At 42.3% G+C, this 25,673-nt stretch overlaps 1 protein-coding gene across 3 annotated transcripts in view; it reads right to left on the minus strand.

The window, feature by feature from the left end:
- Window positions 1–25,403, minus strand: part of LOC309545194 (uncharacterized protein) — a 176,405-nt gene extending 151,002 nt beyond the window's left edge. For 2 of the 3 annotated variants that reach the window (XM_082244331.1, XM_082244329.1), the window contains exons 1-2: window positions 25,262–25,403; window positions 9,447–9,597 (exon numbers count right to left, since the gene is read on the minus strand). In XM_082244331.1, coding sequence (XP_082100457.1) covers window positions 9,447–9,521 — 75 coding nt within the window. In that variant the 5' untranslated portion in view covers window positions 9,522–9,597; window positions 25,262–25,403. Of the gene's footprint in view, window positions 1–9,446; window positions 9,598–10,768; window positions 10,871–25,261 lie in introns of those variants that run through there. The other variant, XM_082244330.1, reaches the window with a different exon arrangement.
- Between the last annotated feature and the right edge of the window lie 270 nt (window positions 25,404–25,673).

Genomic DNA, 25,673 nt, shown 5'->3' on the forward strand with positions numbered 1-25,673 from the left:
ATGGAGTTCACCAGAGCTTCACAGGTTGCCACTAGAGTCCTCTTTCACTCCTCCACGATGACATCACAGAGCTGGTGGATGTTAGAGACCTTGTGCTCCTCCACCTTCCGTTTGAGGATGCTCAAAAGGGTTTAGGTCTGAAGACATGCTTGGCCAGTCCATCACCTTTACCCTCAGCTTCTTTATCAAGGCAGTGGTCGTCTTGGAGGTGTGTTCGGGGTCGTTATCATGTTGGAATACTGCCCTGCGGCCCTGTCTCTGAATGGAGGAGATCATGCTCTGCTTCAGTATGTCACAGTAAATGTTGGCATTTATGGTCCCTCAATGAACTGTAGCTTCCCAATGCAAGCAGCACTCATGCAGCCCCAGACCATGACACATCCACCACCATGCTTGACTGTCTTTGTACTCCTTACCTTACCAGTAATCCATGTCCTTAGTCTGCTTGTCTTCAGCAAACTGTTTATGAGCTTTCTTGTGCATCATCTTTAGAAGAGGCTTCCTTCTGGGACGACAGCCATGCAGACCAATTTGATGCAGTGTGCGCCCCTTCAAACTCAGCAGCAATGCTGGCATCACTTATACATCTATTTCCCAAAGACAACCTATGGATATGACACCGAGCAAGTGCACTCAACTCCTTTGCTCAACCATAACGAGGCCTGTTCTGAGTGGAACCTCTCCAGTTAAACTGCTGTATGGTCTTGGCCACTGTGATGCAGCTCAGTTTCAGGGTCTTGCCAATCTTCTTATACCCTAGGCCATCTTTATATAGAGCAACAATTCTTTTTTTCAGATCCTCAGAGAGTTCTTTGCCATGAGGTGCCATGTTGAACTTCCAATGACCAGTATGAGAGAGTGAGAGCGATAACACCAAATTTAACACACCTGCTCCTCACTTACACCTGAGACCTTGTAACACTAACGAGTCACATGACACCAGGGAGGAAAAATGGTTAATTGGGCACAATTTGGACATTTTGACTCAGGGGTTTACTCCCTTTTGTTGCCAGCGGTTTAGACATGAATGGCTGTGTGTTGAGTTATTTTGAGAGGACAGCAAATTTACACTGTTATACAAGCTGTACACTCGCTACATTATAATGTAGCAAAGTGTCATTTCCTCAGTGTTGTCACATGAAAAGATATAATAAAATATTTACACAAATGTGAGAGGTGTACTAACTTTTGTGAGATACTGTAAATATATTCTCCTAAGGGACAGGGTGTTGGGGCCTGTTTTACCAGCAGGCCCCTGTTCATCTATAAGAAGGCCCCTGCTCTGAGAGACAGGATTGCATCTGGTGTAGTGGACCCTCCTGTGCAGAAGGATAATTGAAATTTTTCCTTTTTATCAGGGTTTTATGCGTGTGGACGCTGTCCAGCATGCAAACACTCAAGGTGCAATCTCAAAAAACAGAAAGACTTCACCACAGTAGCTACTGGAAGAAGTTATCAGATAAAGGAGCTCATTACATGTCAAACTCAGGGGGTTGTCTATATGTTAGAATGTGATTGTGGCCTGTAATATGTGGGAAGAGCCTCCAGGGCCTTACATGTACGCATTGGTGAGCATGTTAACAACATCAAAAAAAGGCCTTAAAACCCACAATGTATCTAGACATTTTAGTCTTTTTCACAACAGGGATCTCAAGGGTCTTAGGTTTTTTGGTATTGAAAAAGTTAGTAGACACTGGATGGGAGGCCATTTTATCAGACATCTCAGCCAAAGGGAGTCTTATTGGATATATGAGACTAAGGTCCTTGCCCCATTGGGATTGAATGCTGAGTTTGATCTTAACTGTTTTATATCCAAAAGATGAATTTAATTATTTTAAGTTTATGTATTATATGCATTTAGGATTTTTATCATGTAAATTTGTGACCCTTCCTCTTTTATTTATGTTTGTTCATGTATTTATATTTATTTCTTATTTGCATATCTTTTGGATCTATTTGATGTATTTAAGTTATGAGATAGCAGCGGGTACGTTTGTGGTTTTATTACATAGGCATTTTACCCCTATTTAGGGTTGTATATTTTACTTTATTTTTGCCATGTTAACAGTTATTATATTTTTTACAGATGCTTAGGAACTTTTAGCCCTAATTTGGGGGTTTTCAGCAGGCAAGTTTTTAGTGCCTTTTCAGTACCTGTTTTTGCCCACTAGATGCTAGTCTTTTAGGCTTGGACAGAAGTTCTGTTTTACCCGGATCATTTTGGTTCCTATGGCAGCGGCTTTACTATTTAAGTGTACGGGTGACTAGTTGGCTCCACCCCCCGCTGACGAAGTCCTGTAGGATGTAACGCATACGGGAGGTGGAGCCTACCGACTGACGTCACCTGCTGCTGTGTCACAGAGCTTAACAGTATCTGCTTCATGTAACGCTTGATTCCAAGGATTGTTTGTAAGTGGATTACTTAATAAATAAATTTGATCTTATAAACGGTATGCACTTAGATCTTTCCTTTTATATTTATGTCTGCCTGACTATGCTGGTACTCCATCGGAGACACTGAGGTTTTATACCTCATTCATCATAGACTGTCTTTACCGCTGGTGTCAAGTGGATTGTCTAGGAGATTCTCTCCGTTCACTAATGTGATGAAAGCCTGTCTGACCCACTGGTAATACAGGGGTCTTGGATATGAGGCGAGCGCATCTGAATGCTTTCTGGAGAAGGGAGTGTCACCCTTCTGCACCCTTTGGACTTCAGTTATCCTATTGATTTTTTATATGAGGGACTTTTGGGTTTTTATCATGACTTTGTAATACATTTTTAGATCTTATTGCTTGCGCTGCACTTATTTTTGATTATTATGCAATCATGTGAGAAAAAAAAGTCTAACAAGCATGTGTTCAGTGAAAAACTGCATCTGCAGATCAGTACTTCAAAAGTACCAATTCCAGTGCACCACTACTGAGAGACAAAAGTCTCTTGCCAGAAATACATGACCCCTACCAACTGAGATCATGCATGCTTACTTGTACTGAAAATGTCCACAGGATGGATATGTTGAGCTTGGCACAGATCACAACCTAGACTGCAATCAGCTCTAAAGTAATGCTAGCCATAGATGGAGCAATTTTCTTTTCTGTAACCACAGTTTGCAGGAAAGAAAATCGCTTGATTCCCCATCAACACAGTGAGTGTTGATGGGGGCAACACAGTCAGTGTTGATGGGGGCAACACAGTCAGTGTTGATGGGGGAATCCCTCCTGTTTAGCCATTGTGTTCTCCGTATAATTGCTGCTAGCAATAATGTAAAATCTGACAGGCTGGTTGTACCCAAGCTGATTGATTGATCAACTTGGGGACATTCAGCCTGCCCATACAAGTTCGAATCTCGGCTAATCCCCGCAGAGATTCAAACCTTCTATGGCCGGCTTTAAATGAGGGCAGCGGGAGTCATAGGAGAGAAACAAAGCAAACCAGACAGTATAGCAATGTATAAAATAGCTGCATTTATCAAGTACGAGGGTACTCAAAAGACAATAAATGAAGTAAGCAGCTTAAGCTCCTGTAGTGCTACCCCTGTAGTGGCTTTGGTAATAGCTGGTTCCTCGAAAGTAGTACAGAAGCTGCCCTTTCCCACAATATTGATGCATTTTTAATATTTATTACTTGAATAACTTTAAACAGGAGGAGAGAAAGGGCCTGGGATGCTTCCAAATGCTTGCAAAGTAATAAGAGAACACTCTTCTCTAGTCTTGAATATATGGCTTCCACTGAGGACACAGGCAAATGGCCAGTACTCTGAGACCCTATAGAAGCTGTCTCAGTCAGGGTCAGTACACACAACTCCCTAGGACAGCTGCACACTTTCCAGCATCCTCCAGACACATCTAGTGAGGGAGACAATCCTTTTTCAGACCAGATTCCCTAAGGTGAAGTCCCATAGCCAGCTCTTAAAAAATAAACCCTTCAGGTTCTCAACCCTGCCACAGCTGAGACGGTAACAGCTAAACAGTTCACAGACAGCCTCGGGGCAGAACCCCCAGAGGCTTTGGAACCTTCCCTGACAAGGAAAGAGCACTCTCTCCAGGGCTCCAAACTATTTATTACCTCCCCACCTTCTGGACACTCCCTTCCATGGAATGGTTAGGGCGTGCTAAAACTTCAGACTGGTCATTTGACCCTTCCAGCCCTATGTTCTTGAAACTTCTTCTAGAGGCAGGGGTAAGCAGTCAAACTGCCAGTTATTAAACCTCTAAACATATCAAAACAAAAAATTACTGCTCCCTTGACACCAAAAGGACCTAAAAATAAATTTGCCCAGCATCTTTTTTTAGGAGGATACTACAATCCACCCAAAACATTTCAACAACGCCATTAGGGATTGTCAACGTCATTAGGAGTCATGTTTTCCTGGTATGAGGCTTTTGTCTCATGGTCGTGCACTGGATTCGGCACATTTAGAGTATTGATCTCTATATGCAGTTCTTCACTGGACACATGTCTATTGGGCTTTTAACATGATTGTTTATATATTTTTTTATTGTCATTGCAATATTCATGGTGATGTTTATTTGAGAGCATCTGTTGTTTGCCTTAGGTTGAAAATTTAAAGGGGAAGCTCAACATAGATTAGTTACATCAATTTGTTGTTAAACCTAGAGGCCAGGGAGGTCCATATCCAGTGTTCTTCACCTGCAATACAGATCCTGGAACACTTCCGAGTTGTAGGTATCACTTCTCAAGGTCCCCTTGGCCATTCACTTTTGGAGGTGGCATCCTGTCAATTGTGATGAAAGCTCCCAGCCTCCTGAGGGGCTTTAGGTTATATGAACCAGCCAACTTTGATGGCTAAGTTGGAGTTAGGATTTCTAACACAAGAGAATCATCCCATTTGTAGCAAGTCTAAGCACACAATGACTACTGTGGCTGGGATCCATATAACTGGTTAGTCGGTCCCTAGGTGGTTCTATAAGATCAGGACCATGCATGCCATTTTGTATGTACATGCAGCTCATAGCTTATACTATCAGAGGGAATAACTCACATCTTCTCATGACAATAATTTGGATCTTATAAAGATGAAGCATATTCCTCCTGATCCAAATAAGAGCAGACAGTGTGATTCCTCCAATGTGAGATGGCCTCTCCCTCCCTGCTGATTATGTAGTCTCCAGGTCTGAAAGATTCTTTGGATGGCTTGTGAGGTGATAATTCAATTACTCTTAATTGTAGCCACAGGCCTACAGGGGTCTGTCAGTAGGTATGAATTAGGAACATCTGTAACATTATCACACTGCTTTCTATATCTAAAATTATATCTGGTCCTAAAGTGCCAAAAAAATGGTCTGTTCAGGAACTTAAATGTTCCACAATGACAGAATCTTGGGTCTAGAGATCTGAAGTGAAACTGGGCAATTAGGACTGCATCTAAGGACTAGACATCAGGCCCAAAATGCTCAAGCAAAAGAGGAGAGTTGGACAACTCCTGTGGTAGAAACACTCTGGCCTAAGCTGTATTCAGAACTAGACCCAGATATTTCAAACATTGAGTCAGTTCCAGCACTGGTTTTTAGGATCCATCCGAACCACTGTATTGTCTGGACAGTCAAGGCCATGTTGTCCGATAGAGCATGTGCCAACTGTAACATTAACAATAGATCATCTATGTATCTCACAAAGGTGATGCAACAGAGCACAGTAGGGATAATACTGGGAGATACAATTTGGTGAACACCCGAGGTGCAGACAAGAGGCCAAAGGCAGGGCCATGAACTGGTAGTATAGAGGCCCCATAGCAAAGTGTAGAAAATGCTGATGTGCCGAAAATATAGGAACATGAAGGTATGCCTCCTTAATTTTCCACAGAAACCAGAATGTCTCTCTGGTGAAAGGACCTGATGACAGACCTGGTGGATTTCATGCGGTCTCAATATCGAAGGCATTGGAGTAGAGAAACAAAAGTTATATTTCTTAACAAATAAAGAGGAATACAGTTATTCTTTACATTTTCATGAAAACATTGTCTGGTTTAGCTGCACTAAAGAATAGCAACCCCTGAATTTCATAGCACTGTCCACTTATCAACTACATGCAGGGATAGGCTTTAAACAACTATTGTATTGTAGATGGATTAACAAAATATGGGGTCATAGGAAATTAGGGAATGATATGTCCAAATTACTAAGCCTAATGTATATGGTTCACTAAGGGAAGCTTCCTTTAGCTTGTGGGAAACTGGTTTATAGACTTAACACTTAAAAAGGAACTTGATTCAAAAAGATATTTGCAGTTTTTGAAGAGTGAAGAGGGACTGGAGCCTTCTCTACGCTGGACTGGAACTACAGTATTTGGAAATCTAACATGCTACAGTTGTTAGGAAAGCAGAGAACAGAAGAGAAAGCTCCCTGTTCTTATTGTAGCACCCTACAAGGTAGTTGCTAGGTAAAGTATAGTGGGCCTTGGCTGCCAACAGGGCCATGATTTTCAGCTGGGCTGTCATGTCTCCCAGGTGTGGCTGCTGAGAGTGGAGTCTCCCCACTCGCTCCATGAGAGGATTCTCATTGGGTAGTAGAGGAAACCCAATCAGAGGCACATTCAGGCCTGTATCTACCCCAGAAGGCAGATTCTGCCGCAAAGGATTCTGGGAGTGGGTATAAGTTTGCAGCGTCTTTGGTGGGAAGCAGAGTCCCAGTAGGCAGAGTACGGCTGTCTCTCCTCCTGTCAGAAGGATCGGGTGTCTCGGGTGGTTTGCCTGAAAGTACAGAGAGAGCTGAGCTGAGCTGCAGAGGGGATCCGGTGTGCCAAGGACCAGTGGAAAAAGAGGGGTCCAGTTCCAGGAAAGCATTCCAAGTTTGTGAGTACTGTGAACTACCCCTAGGGGTCTGCCCAGCTTAAAGGGGACCACTCCGGTGAAGGTCCCTGGGATCTAGGAGCTAGCTAGTGGTAAAGGGGGTGCCAAGTGAGAGGACCCTGACGTGTTAGAGGGGGTGCCTAGTCAGAGGACCCTGAAGTGTCAGAGGGGGTGCCTACTGAGAGGACCCTGAAGTTTCAGAGGGGGTGCCTAGTGAGAGGACCCTGAAGTGTAAAGTGGGCGCCAGTGGTTGGGCCCTGATGAGTTAAGTGTGCAGTGTGCAGTGTACAGTGTTAAGAGTTGCAGCAGCACAAGCAGTTACAAGTAGCTACCTCAGTCAGTGAAGGGCTGGAGGGAGCTGTTCACTGGACTTTTGAGCTAAACAGAGTGCCAAGAGTCAAGTGTTACTACAGTCCTGGATCTTCTGAGTTAACAAGAGTGTTAAAGTCGAAGTTCTAGCACAGTTCAGCAAAACGGTATCTTTAAGCGGCAGGAAGCGTTGGTTGGCATTCAGCTGGCGTCAAGACAGCGCTAACAGGCATTTTCCTGTAAGGAGTCCCAGTTAAACCTAGTTGAGCCAGAAGAGTATCCCACCCATTCCCTTATCCCATCCCCATTACAAAATAAACAAAACAAACCAAAGATGCCGGAATGGTCATTGTCTCCAATCTCACACTCGGGTATTCAACTTAAATGTGTTGGAAGTGTTATCGGTATCATTGGCAGACCCACATCAGGCCCAATGCCTGGAAAACCTGCTACATTATAATAACAGTCAAAGGTGTTGTTACCTCTCACTTTGGGAAGTTTTCCTCTCACTTCCTGTCGAGTGAACACACACATAAAAAACCAAAGGAAAGTTCTAATTTTTCAGCTCTATAACAGAACTGGATAATACAAATTTACATGGACCCCTGCTATAAAAGTTTGCTGTGGATAACATTTGCCATGTTTTTTTTTAGGAAATAGCAGTTTTCACACCTTTCAAATGTTTGGAAATCAGTGCTGCTGATCTCCTCCAGCCTCTTTCAGCTATTTTCTATCTGTCCTGTCAATGATGGAATATGCATGCACACTGAAGGACAGTACTGGTGCTTGTAGACTCCAGTAGAAGCTCACTTGACAAGATGACTATACAAGAGAGTAATTAGGAGACAGGGACAGAGTGTTGTCACAGTATTAGAGAAGGGCAACCAAACTGATAAGAGGCATGGAGGAGCTCAGCTATGAGGTAAGATTACAGGAACTGAATTTTTTCTCTCTTGAGAAGAGGAGATTAAGGGGGGATGTGATCAACATGTATAAATACATAAGAGGTCCATATAGTGAACTTGGTGTTGAGATATTAAATTTAAGGTAATCACAGAGTACAAGGGGGCACTCTTTACGTCTAGAGGAAAAGAAATTTCATCTCCAAATATGGAAAGGTTTCTTCACAGTAAGAGCTGTGAAAATGTGGAATAGACTCCCTCCAGAGGTGGTTCTGGACAGCTCAGTAGATTGCTTTAAAAAAAAGCCTGGTGTCTTTCCTAGGTGTAAATAATATAACCCCGCAAGGGAGAGTATTCAGTGATGGATCACCCAACCTGGGACTTTAGAGGCAGGAATTTAAATGGCATGGAATAGATAATTATAGACATTAAATATTGATGTCTATAATTATCTATTCCATGCCATTTAAATTCCTGCCTCTAAAGTCCCAGGTTGGGTGATCCATCACTGCATACTCTCCCTTGCGGGGCCCTTTTAGAGTTTGATACAGTTGAGGGACACCCTTACTATTTATTTTCTCTGTTCTCAAGGGATGTGGCAGGAATTATTGGCTGAAGATGTCCAGTGTCGGCATTTTAAATTTTTTCCAACTGGGTACGTTAATTTATAAGTAAAGTTGATCCAGGGAATATCCGATTGCCTCTCGGGGGATCAGGAAGGAATTTTTTTCCCCTGCTTCAGCAAATTGGATCATGCTTTGCTGGGGCTTTTTTGTCTTCCTCTGGATCAACTGCGGGTAAAGGATTGTGTTTATGGGATCGTATGGTTGTGTTTTCTTTACTGTTTTTTTGTTTTTTATTGGTTGAGCCAGATGGACTTGTGTCTTTTTTTAACCTGACTAACTATGTAACTATTACAGCAAGTGACCGAAGAAGGACCTTAATGGCAGGATTACAAGGTATTATTTTTTAACGTAATCTATAGTTTTAAAAACATTGAAAATTACTTTTTAAATTACATTAAAATGGTAAATATTATACAAGATTTTAGTAATTGTGTTTACATCTACAGTACTTTAAGCTTTAAGCTTGGGTAATTCCCCCGAATGCATGCCTAGACAAATGCAATTTCAACAGATAGGAAGTTATTTAAATCGTTTAATTTTAATAGGCTTAAATTCCTCATTCAGTTCTTGGAAATTTACCAGAGCAATGCAAACCAAGCCTTGTTTGCTGTATGTTATCAGTAACTATATATAATGTTATCTATACTATAACATACACAAAGGTTATAAGGATTACCTGTCAGACTAGCAAGATACTATTCCTAAGTTATGGTCCTCAATATTTATTCTGTGTGACTAATGAATAAAATGCTCAGAAAAGTTATGGAATGTAAAGTACAGAATAACACTGAAACTAACCCATGCCATGCTACAGTAGCTGAGGATCTTGCAGAATGCCTTGCTTAGTATGGACAGGAAATGGAAGATGCCCATCTTTATGGGTGATCAGTTTGTCGTTACACAGGATCATCCAGGCCACCAGAACCAGCAGGAGCTCCTCATATTAGCACTATAAAAATATAACAGCCTTGTATCAGCCATAAATAGCCCTAACATAATCGCAAAATGCATGACAGTTGCACAGAAAATACTATAACTATTCATAAATAACAATAATTATAGTAATAACAATCATTTATATATTTAAAAAAAACAGAATGAGAACCCTGCCCTATGGAGTTTACAATTTTGAAAGTGAATAGAGTGTCTTTAGACTTAAGGTTCGTACACACGCAACGAATTTCCGCCGACCGGTCGTCCGTCTTTTGTCCAGAGTGGTGTTTTGTTGGTTGGAATGTGCTCTAGACTGCACACAAATTTTCCCGCACTACAGAATTCTACTTCAGATGTCATGTGTTGGATTGCTTTGTATGTGTTTTTTCATCTCTGAGCATGCCCAGTCTTGCTCATAAGATTTTTCCCTGTCGAAATCTGTACTGACTGCACGAAAATCGGACGTGTTTTGACGGTGGACAAAAATTTTATAGCCTGCACACCAGAATTTTTTCGGCCGAAAAGTCGGAGTCGGTTGTCGAGAGCACCATACTAACAAGCCGAAAATCGGCAGATCGGTCGTCGGACGAAAATTCCCGGCCGAATTTCGACTCGTGTGTATGGGACTTTAAGGCCTGTGTCGCGGGGTCGTACTCTGAGCACCTACTCTACAAAAATAGACCTGTTTTGGGTTAATTTATCGATGTTCTGTGTAATTGTATGTTTCTCACCTGATCCCCCTGTGTGGGTGACCTGTTGATCTGCATTTGTACCAGAAATTGAATAGAGAGAGGTACAAACAGTAAAAAAACCAGCAGCAGTTGTATTGTAGGGAGCAGTATAGTGAAAGGAAAAATCAGATATCATTATGTCATGTCTCTGAAAAAGCTGGAGGGGTCTTGCTTAGCAGTGTTGGATTTTTGACAGCTGCTGATATTGCGATTCACAGTCTAGGAGCAGTTTACCATGCGCACGACAAGTGAGAAAACTATTCCCGTAAGGTGTGATCGTATAGACATATGTAACCCTCAAGTATGGATTTGTTAAATCAGAACAGATTGGCTAAATATGATACAACTACTGCAATAAATAAAGTAATGAATCGATTGCCAAGCTAGCTTTACTAAACATGCCTTGTGAGCTACATACATCCCAATACATAAGTACTCCCTGTAATAAACACATACCTGTGTATGTTTGTTGCTGGACTTCCCTGCGGTTATGTGAAAACACATGCAGTATAGCAGTGTTGCTTTAACACTTAGAGTAGTCCCTAATGCTTCTCAAGCTGCCGCTAAACAAATCCTTTGTAAGGAAATGTGTTTTTGCCAGTCTTTATGTAAGCTGATTAGAGGTAGTACCAAGCACTGCAGGATTGTTCTAAGATTTTTCTATAAGCTTTATGTTATTTTTAATGTTACAACAACCATTTACAGTATGACCATTCCTGATGACTGTGCAGCAATCATTATAACTATCTAGCAAATATCAAGGAAAAAAAAACATCTTATTAAAATTAGGCAAATTACAGTACATATTAAACTTAGATAGTAGGACACGTGCTCTCTTACAGAGACCAGGGCTCTCTAATAACAAAAAACATCCAAATAATGAATAATCCTTTGACAATATTTGCAGTTAGACAATATTCAATTAAGTGCATGGGCAAAGGTGTCAAACAGCCAAGGACTACTCTTAGACCCGAAAGTCAGTTTGTGGAGAAATAATAATGCTTGCGCAATTTAAACCCATGCCATTGCCAGAGAGCGGGTTTGATAGGGAGGAGTGTAAAAGGGGCCTAAAAGTCCCACCATTTTTTTCAATTTTTTTTCCTGAGACTATTTTCTGCATTTGTTATTCTTTCCTCTTTTATCATTATAATTGTTTTTTGTTTTTTTTGTATATGTACTGTATGTCACAAACTGTTTGTGGATTGTTTTTCCTTTGTAAAATCACTAGCTTCTGGATGACTCTAAAGTACTGTAAATCTAATGCTAAAGCCTTTTTAGTTTTGAATCATGTAAAGAGGGTATAAAAACTTCAGTACTTTTTTTAATGATGTTTTCCATGGGAGAGATTTAATTTACTTCCTGCCCTGTAGACACAACAGGAACCCAGAGGGAATCTTTTTTTTTTTTTTTTTTTTAAAGGTGAAATTCGCTTTTAGAAAGTTGTCATTGTAACATGTGATCCCATTGGATTACTCCCTCTATAATTTTGTTCAGGAGACAACTCAAAATTTGGAATTTTCCCTGACTAAGTCAATGTGACAATGGTAACCATGACAAATAGGTAGGGTGCACAGACCACAATAAAAATGTGATACTTTATTTATTAGGTTCTTTTGACTGTGCTCATGAAAAAAAAAAATAATTCAGCCATTTAGTTTTTGCTATCTAAGAAGCAGAATATTTAATGAGAAAATTATCAATGCATGAGAAATAGCTAGCAACATTTAAAAAATAGTTAACTACTGTATGTAAAAAGAATAGATATTGCACACCCATGTGTCATTTTAGCATTTGAGGAAATGGTCAATAGATTACATTTATTGAACACAATTAAAATACCTTTAGAGCTAAGCAGAATAACGCCTATCTGAATGAACTTTGTGTTTTATCTGATATGAATTAAAAGTGATAGCTGCATAGGGAAAAGGGATTAAGGGCTAAATGATTAAGAAGCAATGGAGTTATATATGCCACTAAAATCTGAAAGAATTCTTATACCACCCAATAGAGCAGTTTTTCACAACCTGTCAACTTTGTCAGGTCTTGTGGAACCCCTGAAATAATTTGCTGATCCACAGCTTATGAGATATTTAGCTAGATTAGTTAAATGGAGAAATAACAATGAAAAGGCATCCAAAATAAAATTTACATTAGCACTAAGGGTTCTATTTATAAAACATTTGTTGCACAATGTTAGAAGCAGTCATGCAAGTTGAAGAAAATTGCTGGCATTTTTTTTAATAGGTTAATGCCAGGATCGTCTGCTCCACCTAGTGGCTAAAATGCAGTATAGTTTTCTCATTGAGGTATTTCAAAAAACTATATTGCATTTTAGCCACTAGATGAAGATGATAATATAGGAATTAATCTTGAAGAAAAAATGCGGAACATTTTATTCAACTTGCACAAATGTTTCTGACATTTCTGCAGCAAATGTTTTAATAAACAGACAACTAAAGGGGCATTGGTACTCAGTGGAAACACTAAGGGATCTGTTTATAAATGTAGCAGGTTTTCCAGGCATTGGGCCTGATGTGGGTCTCCCATGGTTACAGGTGACACCTTCAGCCTGTTTAAGCTGAATACCCAAGTGTGAGATTGGAGACAATGACCATTCCAACATCATTTGTTTGTTTTGTTTATTTCATATTGGGGATGGGAGAAGGGAATGAGTGGGATACTCCTCTGGCTCAACTAGATACAATTTTGGACACTCTGGAGAAAAAATGCCTTTCAGCGCTGTCTTGACGCCAGCTGGATGCCAACCAACGATTGCTGGCGCTTGAAAAGTACTGACTTGTTATACTGTACTTGGACTTGACTTTTGACACTCTGGTTAGCTTAAAAGGTCCTGGACTGTACTGAGAAATGACTCTTGACACTCTGGTTAGCTCAAAAGTTCTGTATACAGCTTCTTCCAGCCCTTCACTGACTGAGGTAGCTCTCTGTAACTGCATGTGCTGCTGCAACTCTTAACACTGTACACTACACGCTGTACACTTTAACACTTCAGGGCCCAACCGCTGGTGCCCCCTTTACACTTCAGGGTCCTCTCACTATGCACAACCTCCGCACTTCAGGGTAATCTCACTAGGCACCCTCTTTACACTTCAGTGTCAACACTGGCACCCCCTTTACCGTTTGCTAGCTCCTGGATCCCCTGGACCTTCTCCGGAGTGGTCCCAGCTAGGCAGACCCCCAGGGGCAGTTTGCAGTACTCACGAACTGGGAACGCTTTCCTGAAACTGGACCCCCTCTGCTCCGCTGGTCCTCGGCACACTGGATCCTCTCTGCAGCTCAGCTCAGCTCTAATCTCTGTCCCCTCAGGCAAGCCGCCCGGGACGCCCGATCCTTCTGACAGAAGGAGAGACAGCCGTACTCTCCCTCCTGGGACTCTGCTTCCCGCCAAAGTCCCTGCATCATGCACTCCCCTCAAACTTATATCCACTCCCAGAATCCTGTGCGGCAGAATCTGCCTTTCTGGGGTAGATACAGGCCTGAATGTGCCATTGATTGGGTTTTCTCCACTGCAAATGATAGCCCTCTCATAGAGCACAGTGGGGAGACTCACCAGTCTCAACAGCCACACTTAGGAAATTCTAGCAAAGAAAAGCCGCTCAGGTGAGACAAAATATCCTGGTGCGAGTCGGATCCGCCATCCAAAGACCTTCACAGTAAAAAGAAAATGACCGCACTCAGGATCTTAATGAAAGCATCGAAGTCTTTATTCCTCACCACAAGTAAAATGTAGACAGTACATCACAGGAACATGCAAAGGTTGACGCGTTTCACGATACTGAAGATCACTTACTCATAACCACACTGACAAGACAAGACTTGGATGCTTTCATTAAGATCCTGAGTGTGGTCATTTTCTTTTGACTGTGAAGCCACACCTGGGAGACATGATAGCCTAGCTGAAATTATGGCCCTGATGTTAGGCAGCCAAGGACCACTATACTTTACCTAGCACGTACCTTGTAGGGTGCTACATAAAAAAGAAAAATTTCTGCGCAAAAATCTGAGGATTCACACAGACATTACAAATTATCCCCTGGAATTTCATAATGTTTATATTCTATGATTGTCACCTCCATCTCACGGCCATATTGCAGTATTTTTTGATTGAGGTATGTCAGAAAAATACCTCAATGTGGCCACTAGATGGAGCTGATGATTATAGAAAATAAGTATATTAGAAAAATTACAGGGATTATTTGAGACAACTGCATCAATGCTCAGACATTTGCACAGTGAACTTTTTCTAAATATAACCCTAATGGTAAATTGGTACTCAGCAGAAATGCTACCAGGGCTTCTTCAGTGCTTAGTGGATAAAGCTTTTTTCCTATTTTATTATTTCCTCTATTTCCTATATTTACCCGAATTCCTAACTCTTTTCTCCTTCATTGCTGCCAGCCCTGCGGTGTTGATAAACGGTAATTGTTCACAGCAGTGGAGAGGACTGCCAACACAATCCCTCTTGCCCCGTTGCCCCGTCCTGTTCCTTCTCCACTGATCTCTGCATTTATTTTTCTTTCTTATGGTGCTTGTAACCTGAGATTCACAGAAGAAAACACAATTTGGCCTGCTTCACAACTATGCAGTTTGCTTTTGATCCGTCTCAGTTCTTTTTGCAATGCATTTTGCGTTTTTTGCACACACATTTTTTAATGCATTTTTCTCATGATTTTTTAAGCATTTCGCGTTTTGCATTTTCAATGTTTTTTTTGGTCAATTTGTTGTTGGGTTGATAAAAAAAACACAAATTGCATCTAAACCATGGTAAAATTGCAGCAAAAACCCACTACATGCTTTTCTGCAGCTTCTTCATTTAAGTCTATTGGAGCAAAAACACACTGTTTTGCTTTTAAAAAAAATCCCTGACCCTTTCCAAAAATGCAGCGGCGAAAAAAAGCATAGATGTGAATGTATCCCATAGGAAACCATGTTAAATGGACTGTAGTGAATTTCAGCAAAAAACATTAAAAAACACATAGGTGTGAACCTGAGCCTTTCCCCTTCGCTGTCCTGCTGCTTCTTTCTTCATTTCCCCTAGATCTAATTTCATCTACATTGTTGACAATCTAAGTTTGGTAATGTCTTGGGGATGAACTCCTGTCAGTAGGGTGCCACTACAAATCTAGCCTACCTGACAGCCCCCCTCCTTCCCATTGCCTCCCCTTACACTTTAACCCCCAACCCCACACAACCTTCCAGAAACCTGTAGATGCAGGAGCCTCCAGTCACCCATAGACAAACAGCCTTCCAAACCAAACAGACACACAACCTTCCAGACTAGGGATGATCGAACGGTTCAGGTCGACCATCGGTTCGACCCGAATATTGGGTGTTCGAAATTCGGCCGAATTCCGAACTTTTTGTGGTAAAAGTTCGGAATTCGGCCACCAGAACCGCCCAAAATGCAATGGGACAGGAACTGGGCTTTAAAAGCCCATGCTTGGCCCAGAAACATCAGTAAAATGTGATTGGAGTGACTATGGGGTCCAGAGGCCAATCAGGAGTGAATACGCCCCCCAGTATATAACATAGCCCCGCCAAAACTCTAGCACTGTAATACAGAGGCTGTGGAAGAGAGTGGAAGCATTTGTCATTCTCCTGCTGCTTGTAAAGCTCCAGTGTCATTTTGCAATTATTAGTGTGAGGAAAGGGATATGCAGTGTAGTTAGGGTACTATATACCACTATAGTTAGATTCAAAAATCTAGTTTTTGTAGGAATAACTTTAGGTGTCAGGGTGACCGTAGTGTAGCGTAGGTGACCTGACTCTGCCATGTCAGGGTGACCGTAGTGTAGTTCAGGGTGAACTGACTTTGCCATGTCAGGGTGACCGTAGTGTAGTTTAGGGTGAACTGACTCTGCCATGTCAGGGTGACCGTAGTGTAGTTTAGGGTGAACTGACTCTGCCATGTAAGGGTGACCGTAGTGTAGTTTAGGGTGAACTGACTCTGCCATGTCAGGGTGACCAAACTCTGCCATGTCAGGGTGACCGTAGTGTCGTTTAGGGTGAACTGACTCTGCCATGGCAGGGTGACCATAGTGTAGTTTAGGTTGAACTGACTCTGCCATGTCAGGGTGACCAAACTCTGCCATGTCAGGGTGACCCCACTATGCAGATTCTGGGTTAGGGGTATACATATATATATATAAAAATCAAAAAACGTGCTGCGCCAGAAGTGCACAAAAATAATTAGTGATTACATGAATCAACAAGTGTTATCAACAAAATATGGTGTCCATCATATGTGCTCTGATGAAACATAAATGTTCATATAAAGTGCTCCAAAGTAATGATTAGTATATCCAGGTGATGACAGGACAGCCTCAATCCCTTGTGAATCAAGCAGGAACCACCAGTGTGTGAACTCCCTCCACCAGTAAGATTGGCCTCTCACCTTGATACCAGACCCAAACGGGCCAGCATGAGCATATCAGGGGATAAACAGACTATCACAGGTAACCTCTCCAGCCTTCACCTCCGGGGGTCGCCAGGACATAAAATAAAGATAAAGCAAAGATCTAGTGCTCTCTGAATGTAAATAATGAGCTTTTATTGAGCATAAAGGGGTAACTCACATTTGTTGGGCACTCAGCCGTGCCTGCTATTATGGCATTCAGTGTTGGAGAGTAGCACCCGAGCGATCGGCGTCAGGCACGCAGGCTCCGCCTCCCTATACGCGTTACGCCTGGAGCGTGGGCTCCGTTTGGCTTCTTCAGTAGGGGTGAAGTTTGCATGTCCAGCCTCGCCTATTTACCAATGCTGCTAACGGTGGATTGGCCAGCGGTCACATGTCCTCCTCACTCTGAGTTATGCACAGGACACCGGAACCAAAAGATACACTTCCTGTGATCTTCGGTGTCACTAGCTATTATATCGAGGGGGCAATTTAAAACATATATAGATCTACTAAATCACTACCAGAGACCGCGTGACTGCGCCGCCATCCCCCGGGTGTTTCTCCTAAAATCATCGCATAAAAACATCTTTATTACATAAAATCGCATCATAAAATCGCATTAAATCAAATTATTGCCATAATGTTAAAAACTCACAAAATATGTTATTGTTAAAAGTGGAATACCTCTAATATATTGCTAATTCTATAAAATGACACAAAAATATAAAAAATAAAAAAATATATAAAAAAAATAAAAAAATAAATAAAATATATAAAAATTAAAAATCTATATAAAAACTATGACAAAATGTCTATATATTAAAATGATGAATATTGAGTGAATCTACAGATATTTCAGGGAGGGGGGGCTATCTATCACTAATGAAGCAGTTGCGGTCAAAATCCTTATTTAACCCCCTGGGTGCCAGTACTTTCGTCTCATACACCCAGAAGGACTCTCTTCTGCTTAATTGTCGAATGTAGTTTCCCCCCCCTCCAATGTGGCTGGACATGTTCAATTCCCCAAAACTTTAGAGAATGAGGGTTTCTATCATGGACTTCTCTAAAGTGCTTGGAGACGCTGTGTGACACCTCACCCTTTTTTATATTTTTGATGTGTTCTCCTATTCTTACGTTCAGGGGTCGTGATGTGCGACCCACATATTGGAGTCCACAGCCACACTCCATCATGTAGACCACCCCAATGGTGGTACATGTAATTAAATCTTTAATATGGTATTCGTTGCCTGTGCTGTTAGATTTAAACGATTTTCTTTTCTTTATGTTTTTCCTCGTTTGTCGACAGACACCGCATTTCCCACATGCAAAAAATCCGGATAGAAACTGGAAAACAGTATTTTTCATACGCTTAGGGGTATCTACCACTCCCGGTGCTAACCTATCTTTCAACACAGGTGCTCGCCTGTATATGAAACCAGGTTTCTCCGGAAGGTGGGGTCCCAAAACTTTATCTTGTTTGAGGACACTCCAGTGTTTTTTAATGATGCGTTCAACTTGCTTGTGTTGAGCATTAAAATCAAGCACAAGCTTAAAATTATTGTTCACCTCCCTTGGTGGTGTCCTCTTGTTTTCCAAAAGTTCAGTTCTATTTAATAATGCTACTTGTTGTAAATCAGAATTCACTTTCTCCATGTTGTATCCCTTTGCCTGAAATCGTTCCACTAGTACTTTGGACTGTGTAATAAAGTCATTGTCATTTGAGCAATTTCTTTTAATCCTGATAAGTTGTCCCCTCGGGATGTTAAATAGCCAATATATATATATATATATCAAAAACGACAATTTTTAAGAACTTTTTTTTGCCTGATTCATAGTCCCTGGGGCATGACCCAGAACCCTAGGCACTTTTTAGGGGCATTTATTAGGTTTTAGGGCTTCAAAATAGTGTTTTTGATTCCAGAAGTTCGGGTCCCATTGATTTCAATGGGGTTCTGGAATCCGAACCGAACTTTTGGGAAATTAGGGTGTTCTGGTCGAACCGAACTTTTCAAAAGTTCGATCATCCCTATTCCAGACACCAGCAGATACAGGAGCCTCCAGTCACCCATAGACAAACAGCCTTCCAAACTCAACAGACACACAACCTTCCAGACACCCACAGATACAGGAGCCTCCAGTCACCCATAGACAATGTCTTCGAAACCCAACAGACACACAACCTTCCAGACACCTGCAGATACAGAAGCCTCCAGTCACCCATAGACAAACAGCCTTCCAAACCCAACGGACACACAACCTTCCAGACACCCACAAATACAGGAGCCTCCAGTCACCCATAGCAGTGGCGGCTGGTGAAGTTTTAAGATGGGGGGGCGCAAGACCCCGCCCTTCCATTTGGACCCCTCCCATTTCTCAGAAGCCCCACCCCTTATAGACTCCACCCATTTTGTCCCCTGTATTTTGCTTTCGTGAACCAATTCTCCCAATATATCACATATTAAGGGGTCCATCAGTACTAGTATATCCCATAATAGGGAACAGGGGCCCTATTATGGGATATACTGTGAGAGACATCCTATTATGGGATACATGGACTGAGAGTGGCACAAACCCCACAGTACAGACCCCCCCAGCACAAACCCCTCAGGCACAAACCCCGCACAAACAACTCAAGCACAAACCCCACAGTACAGGCCCTCTAGCATAAACCCCACAGTACAGGCCCCTAGCACAAACCCCACAGTACATGTCCCCTTCAATATAGTGACCAGTATAAATGCCCCCTTTCAATGTAGTGACCAGCATACATGTCCCCAATGCAGTGACCAGTATACATGTCCCCAATGCAGAGCTATGCGTGCGTGCCTCCAATGCAGTGACCACCAGTGTACATGTCCCCAATGCAGAGATATGCGTGCGTGCCTCCAATGGAGTGACCATCAGCGTACATGTCCCCAATGCAGAGCTATGCGTGCGTGCCTCCAGTGCAGCCAGTGACCACCAGTATACGTCCCCCAATGCAGAGCTATGCGTGCGTGCCTCCAATGCAGCCAGTGACCACCAGTATACGTCCCCCAATGCAGAGCTATGCGTGCGTGCCTCCAATGCAGCCAGTGACCACCAGTATACGTCCCCCAATGCAGAGATATGCGTGCATGCCTCCAGTGCAGCCAGTGACCACCAGTATACGTCCCCCAATGCAGAGCTATGCGTGCGTGACTCCAGTGCAGCCAGTGACCACCAATAAATATGTCCCCCAATGCAGAGCTATGCGTGCATGCCTCCAGTGCAGCCAGTGACCACCAGTATACGTCCCCCAATGCAGAGCTATGCGTGCGTGCCTCCAATGCAGCCAGTGACCACCAGTATACATCCCCCAATGCAGAGCTATGCGTGCATGCCTCCAGTGCAGCCAGTGACCACCAGTATACGTCCCCCAATGCAGAGCTATGCGTGCGTGCCTCCAATGCAGCCAGTGACCACCAGTATATGTCCCCCAATGCAGAGCTATGCGTGCGTGCCTCCAATGCAGCCAGTGACCACCAGTATACGTCCCCCAATGCAGAGCTATGCGTGCGTGCCTCCAGTGCAGCCAGTGACCACCAGTATACGTCCCCCAATGCAGAGCTATGCGTGCGTGCCCGACAGAGCAGTGCACTTACCTGGAGGCTGGAGCCCTGTGAGTCACGGCGGCTTCTCCCTCTCCTCTTCTCCGGTCTCCGCTCTCTGCAATGCCGGTCCACCGCATCTAGTGTCCCCTCCAGTCGGTGCGGCAGCGTGACTGACGCACGCGACGTCAGCGGGGTCAGCATGGGGACATGGGATGTCCTGGATGATGATTGGTCCAGGCTGTAGACTGGACCAATCACAGCCAGGATATCAGGAAAGTGGGGGTGTCCAAGCGCAATGACTTGCGCCCAGGTTACGCCCCCAGAAGGCAGCCAATCGGCGCCTCTTCTGGGTCGTAAACCCCCCCCCCCCCATGGCCACCACATAGTGACCAGCATACATGTCCCCAATGCAGTGACCAGTATACATGTCCCCAATGCAGAGCTATGCGTGCGTGCCTCCAATGCAGTGACCACCAGTGTACATGTCCCCAATGCAGAGATATGCGTGCGTGCCTCCAATGGAGTGACCATCAGCGTACATGTCCCCAATGCAGAGCTATGCGTGCGTGCCTCCAGTGCAGCCAGTGACCACCAGTATACGTCTCCCAATGCAGAGCTATGCGTGCGTGCCTCCAATGCAGCCAGTGACCACCAGTATATGTCCCCCAATGCAGAGCTATGCGTGCATGCCTCCAATGCAGCCAGTGACCACCAGTATACGTCCCCCAATGCAGAGCTATGCGTGCGTGCCTCCAATGCAGCCAGTGACCACCAGTATACGTCCCCCAATGCAGAGCTATGCGTGCGTGCCTCCAATGCAGCCAGTGACCACCAGTATACGTCCCCCAATGCAGAGCTATGCGTGCGTGCCTCCAAACCCAACAGACACACCTTCCAGACATTCACTGTACTCATGTCACAATGTGCATCTAAAACATTTAACACCCAATTGTCCTTTTCAAAAAAAATGCTACCAGCAGATTTAGATGAACTAGACCAACAAATTTAAGTGTCACTAAACCCACATCATAAAAAATATCAATAAATGGTGTATTTTATGCTGTTCATACTCACTCAGTCACCAGGAGATTCATTTTCTGTATTCTGCAAAAAACCTGGTTGATCCTGCTGCTCTCCATCTCCCCCTTCTGTTCATGTCCCCAATTCGGCTAAGGAATTTGCAGCAGTGTTGGCAGCTCTGCACATGCTCAGTTTTCAGTGAGTTTCTATGCTGAGTATTTACTCCCTATCACATCTGAGCAGCCCATGTGACTATATCACATATGTGAGTGTACACACAGTGGTAAGTGACAGCCCACTCCCTCTCTCCTCCTCCATGCCCACTACCCAGCTAAACACAATAGGGGTAGGATATTACATGTAGATTGATGGAGGAATCACCTCCTTCTTAGTCTAAGACACACCCTGGAGGGGCGTGACACAGCCTGTGTCTGACAGAAATCCGCCCACACCATGTTATTTCCAAAAAAAATAATAAAGATTTGATTGCAAATCTATATTTGTATGAAAATGTAAAAGAGTTTATTGATACTAGTGATTTATTTTTACTCTGTATTCCAAGCATGTGACCAGCAGCAGAGGACTAAAGGCTCGTCCTGCTTATGTTTCCCTGCAGACAGGCTGGGAAAGATCTGGGTCATGTGACAGCTGTATATCGATTAGGAAAAAGGTACTTGTTTTTTATTTAATTAAAATAATTACAGTTTCATCAACCATATACAGAAATAGCAGGGACCATGTAAATTAAACAGTGTGTGTTTTGTATCACTTAATGCTCCAGCTAACACATTTAGTCAGTTGCAGTAACAGTTTTTTTTTAGTATATAGGTTTTACATGAAAAAATCGGACCATTGTAAGAACCCTCAGTGGTCCTTATCAGTGGTAAATGGTTGGTCTTAATCCTTTAACTGCCACTTTTGCTGGACAGCTTAGTCCGTTAAATAACAGATTTACTGGGCAGATCGCCAGGTAAGAATTAAGAAAAAAAGCCTAAAAAAACATGTAGCCAGCTTTTCTGAGAATTGCTAAGCTACAACAGAATACATTTTTGTTTTTTAAATACCCATTTAGGGCTTCATTCACACGGCTGTAAAAAAAAAAAAAAAAGGAAATACAAATGTTTCTGAACACAGCTGCATTGTTTTTAATAGAGCCATTCACACTGGTGCATAAACATGAGCTGCTTTCAGATTGGTAACACAGAATCCAAAATTCTGCATTTCAGAACTTATGCATATAAACGCATGTATATGCATTTGTACGTGTGTAAATTAGGTCTAAACAAAGTGGAAATTAAATTATCATTATGTACAAATATGCTTTTTTACGTGTTTAAATGCACCTATTTTACTGATCATTATGCAGAAACACATATGTCATAAGATCAGTAAAATTTTTACGGCGGTATGGTGCCTTAGAGTGACAGCAGAGTGGCAGCTACCTCGCCTGGCATAACCAAAGCTACCAATTTAGGTGCACGGGGGTGAGCCTAAAGCAGCCAATACTTTTAAATCACATGCCCACTGTTCCCTTCTCCCACCCCTCTCATGCCATTCTTCTGGGTATCCTGCACACATGATACTGAAAACGCCATTGGGTGGATAGGAATCTGCTGAATTGGTAGAACTGGCAGAACCCCTAGGGACCTCTTGCAGAACCCTGGTTGACAAACCCTGCTGTAGAGATACAAGGAAGTCTTAGGCCCAGTGCACACTGGATGCAGTGCAGCACCCACATGTCATTTGAATAGGAATTTATTCTGTACGGCTCCAATCGCACCGCATCCACTCCAAAATCCTGCAGGACCTTTTTTTTTTTGCCGCACCAGAATCAGATCCTATGCGATCCAATTCTGCAAACCACACTGCGTTATGCGAACAGATTTCGGGTTGTAGTTAAAGCAGAACTACTGTACACTGCATCTGAGCACCACAAATCAAAAACACAATTGTTTTCATTTTTAATATTCAATGTAAGATCCCCCATCCATCCGCATCTCTGTGCTTTATTTTGCTGAGAAATCCCTTTAACCACTTGCAAACCACCCCACGCACATATACTACGGCAGGGGGTTGCTCGGCTGTGCATTATCACATAGATCTACGTGATTATGTGCACGTGGTTTTGCTGGCGCACGCAGGAGGCAGACCGTGGGAGGAGCGGACTCGATCACCACCCGCCTCCCGCAATCTTTGGCAAAACTGACTGTCAGATAGGCAAGGAAAGATCATGTGATTCAGCTAAGCTAAATCACAGATCTCTCTGTGCCTCTGTTCAATCCAACCCCCCCCCCCCCCCCCAGTTAGAAAGCACATCTAGGGAATACATCTAACCCCTTGATCACCCCCAGTGTTAACCCCTTTCCTGGCAGTGTAATTTATACAGTAACAGTGCATATTATTTAGCACTAATCACTGTATTACTGTACCTGTTCCCCAAAAAGTGTCACAGAGTGTCATATTTGTTCGCCGCAATGTCACAGTCCCGATAAAAATCGATGTTCACCGCCATCACTAATAAAAAAATTTAAAAATTCGAAAAATGTATCCCGTAGTTTGTGAATGCTATAACTTTTGCGCAAACCAATTATTATACGCTTTTTGGGAATTTATTTACCAAAAATATGTAGCAGAATACAAATTGGCCTAAACTGATAAAAAAAAATTAGATTTTTTAAATTTTTTTATTGGGAATGTTTTATAGCAGAAAGTAGAAAATATTGGTGTTTTTTACAAATGTACGCTCTTTTTTTTTTTGTTTATAGCGCAAAAACGTAAAACCGCGAGGTGATAAAATACCACCAAAAGAAAGCTCTATTTGTGGGGAAAATCAATTGTATTTGGATACGGCATCGCAGGGCCGCCCAATTGCCAGTTAAAGCAATGCAGTGCCAAATCGCAAAAAATGGTCTGGTCATTAAGGGGGTAAATCCTTTTGGGGCTGAAGTGGTTAAAAAAACACCCTCATAGTATTTCTGGCTGTGGCCATCTTTATTGAGGGCAGATGATTCACGTAGCATTTACTTCCTGGAATCCATCTGCTCTTAGCTTAGGAATGCAGGTAGGAGGTGTGCTTAGCTGAGAAGACCCCTCCTCCCCTCTTAAAGACTTCTGGGATGTATGATATCATTTTGCCTAGGCATTGAAACTAGGAAGTAACTAAAGAAATGTAAAAAAAGGAAAAGTTTAAAACAAGTAAATATAATATACTTTCTTATCTATTTATTATTGCTAGCAGCATAAGGATTAAAAATGGTAAACTTTGATTGAGAGAGTGAAGATCTGCTTTAACTTAACATACACAACCGCAGCGGCTCACATGAATGGGGTGCGATTTTGATGCGGTGCGGAAAACACACAGAATTCGCTGTGAATTCTTCACCGCATCAGTGTGAAGAGGGCTTTAAAAATACAAATCTTGATATGTAAGCTCTAACAAGCAAGGCTTTCTAATTCCTCCTGTATTGAATTGTATTGTAACTGTATTGTCTTCCCTCATATTCTAAAGCACTGCGCAAACTGTTGGCGCTATATAAATCTTGTATAATAATAATATCTATACAAGAGGAAATAATAATAGGAGTGCAATAGGAAAATAAATATAGGGAAATAGGCAAATAGGGAAAATTGGCAAAACACCTAAATAAATACATTTAAGATCCAGTCATCAAACAGAGGGCAAGATTATGATGGTAAAATAAGCGTACCTATCTGTATAATCAATTAAGTTTGGCTTATTTACTGTGGTCACTGGATTAGATCCAATCCCCAGCACAATAGACTCTGATACAGCATACAGAATGCATTATAAACCCCCTGTCCGTAACTGATATACTTCAAATAACTTATGTAAATAACTCTGATTATATATTTGTGGGACGACATGATCTCAAATTTACAAGCAATGTGTTATGCGAGATAGAAACAGAATAGCATTACCCATCACTTGCTGTCAGCGAGACTCGTCTATTTTTTTCTCAGCTGCCCTATTATAGCCTCAATATGTTGCAATGTTCCAGAAGTAGCTTGAAAATGATCTTATCGGGGAGAAAGCATGAAAGTGCACAAGCAGTTTCTCTATTATTTCCCTTCTGTTCTCTGTTTACAAGCTTGTTCCCTGTTGCTAGGATGAACCTCTAAGCTAATCACTTCACTCTGAGTACAATGCAATAAATACTGTTTCTCTGAATGAAGATGAAGAATGTACTTTTCTGGCTCATGACACATAATCCTTTACACTCTGTTAAGTGAATAAAAAAACATTTGCAAACTCAAAAACATAAAGTTATTTCCTCAATGTCGCCACTGCAGTTTTACAGCCAAAGTCAAAAAGTGTTTTGCAAAAGGTCAA

The sequence above is a fragment of the Pelophylax lessonae genome (assembly GCF_965119305.1).
Source record: "Pelophylax lessonae genome assembly, chromosome: 2".
Taxonomy (NCBI): domain Eukaryota; kingdom Metazoa; phylum Chordata; class Amphibia; order Anura; family Ranidae; genus Pelophylax; species Pelophylax lessonae.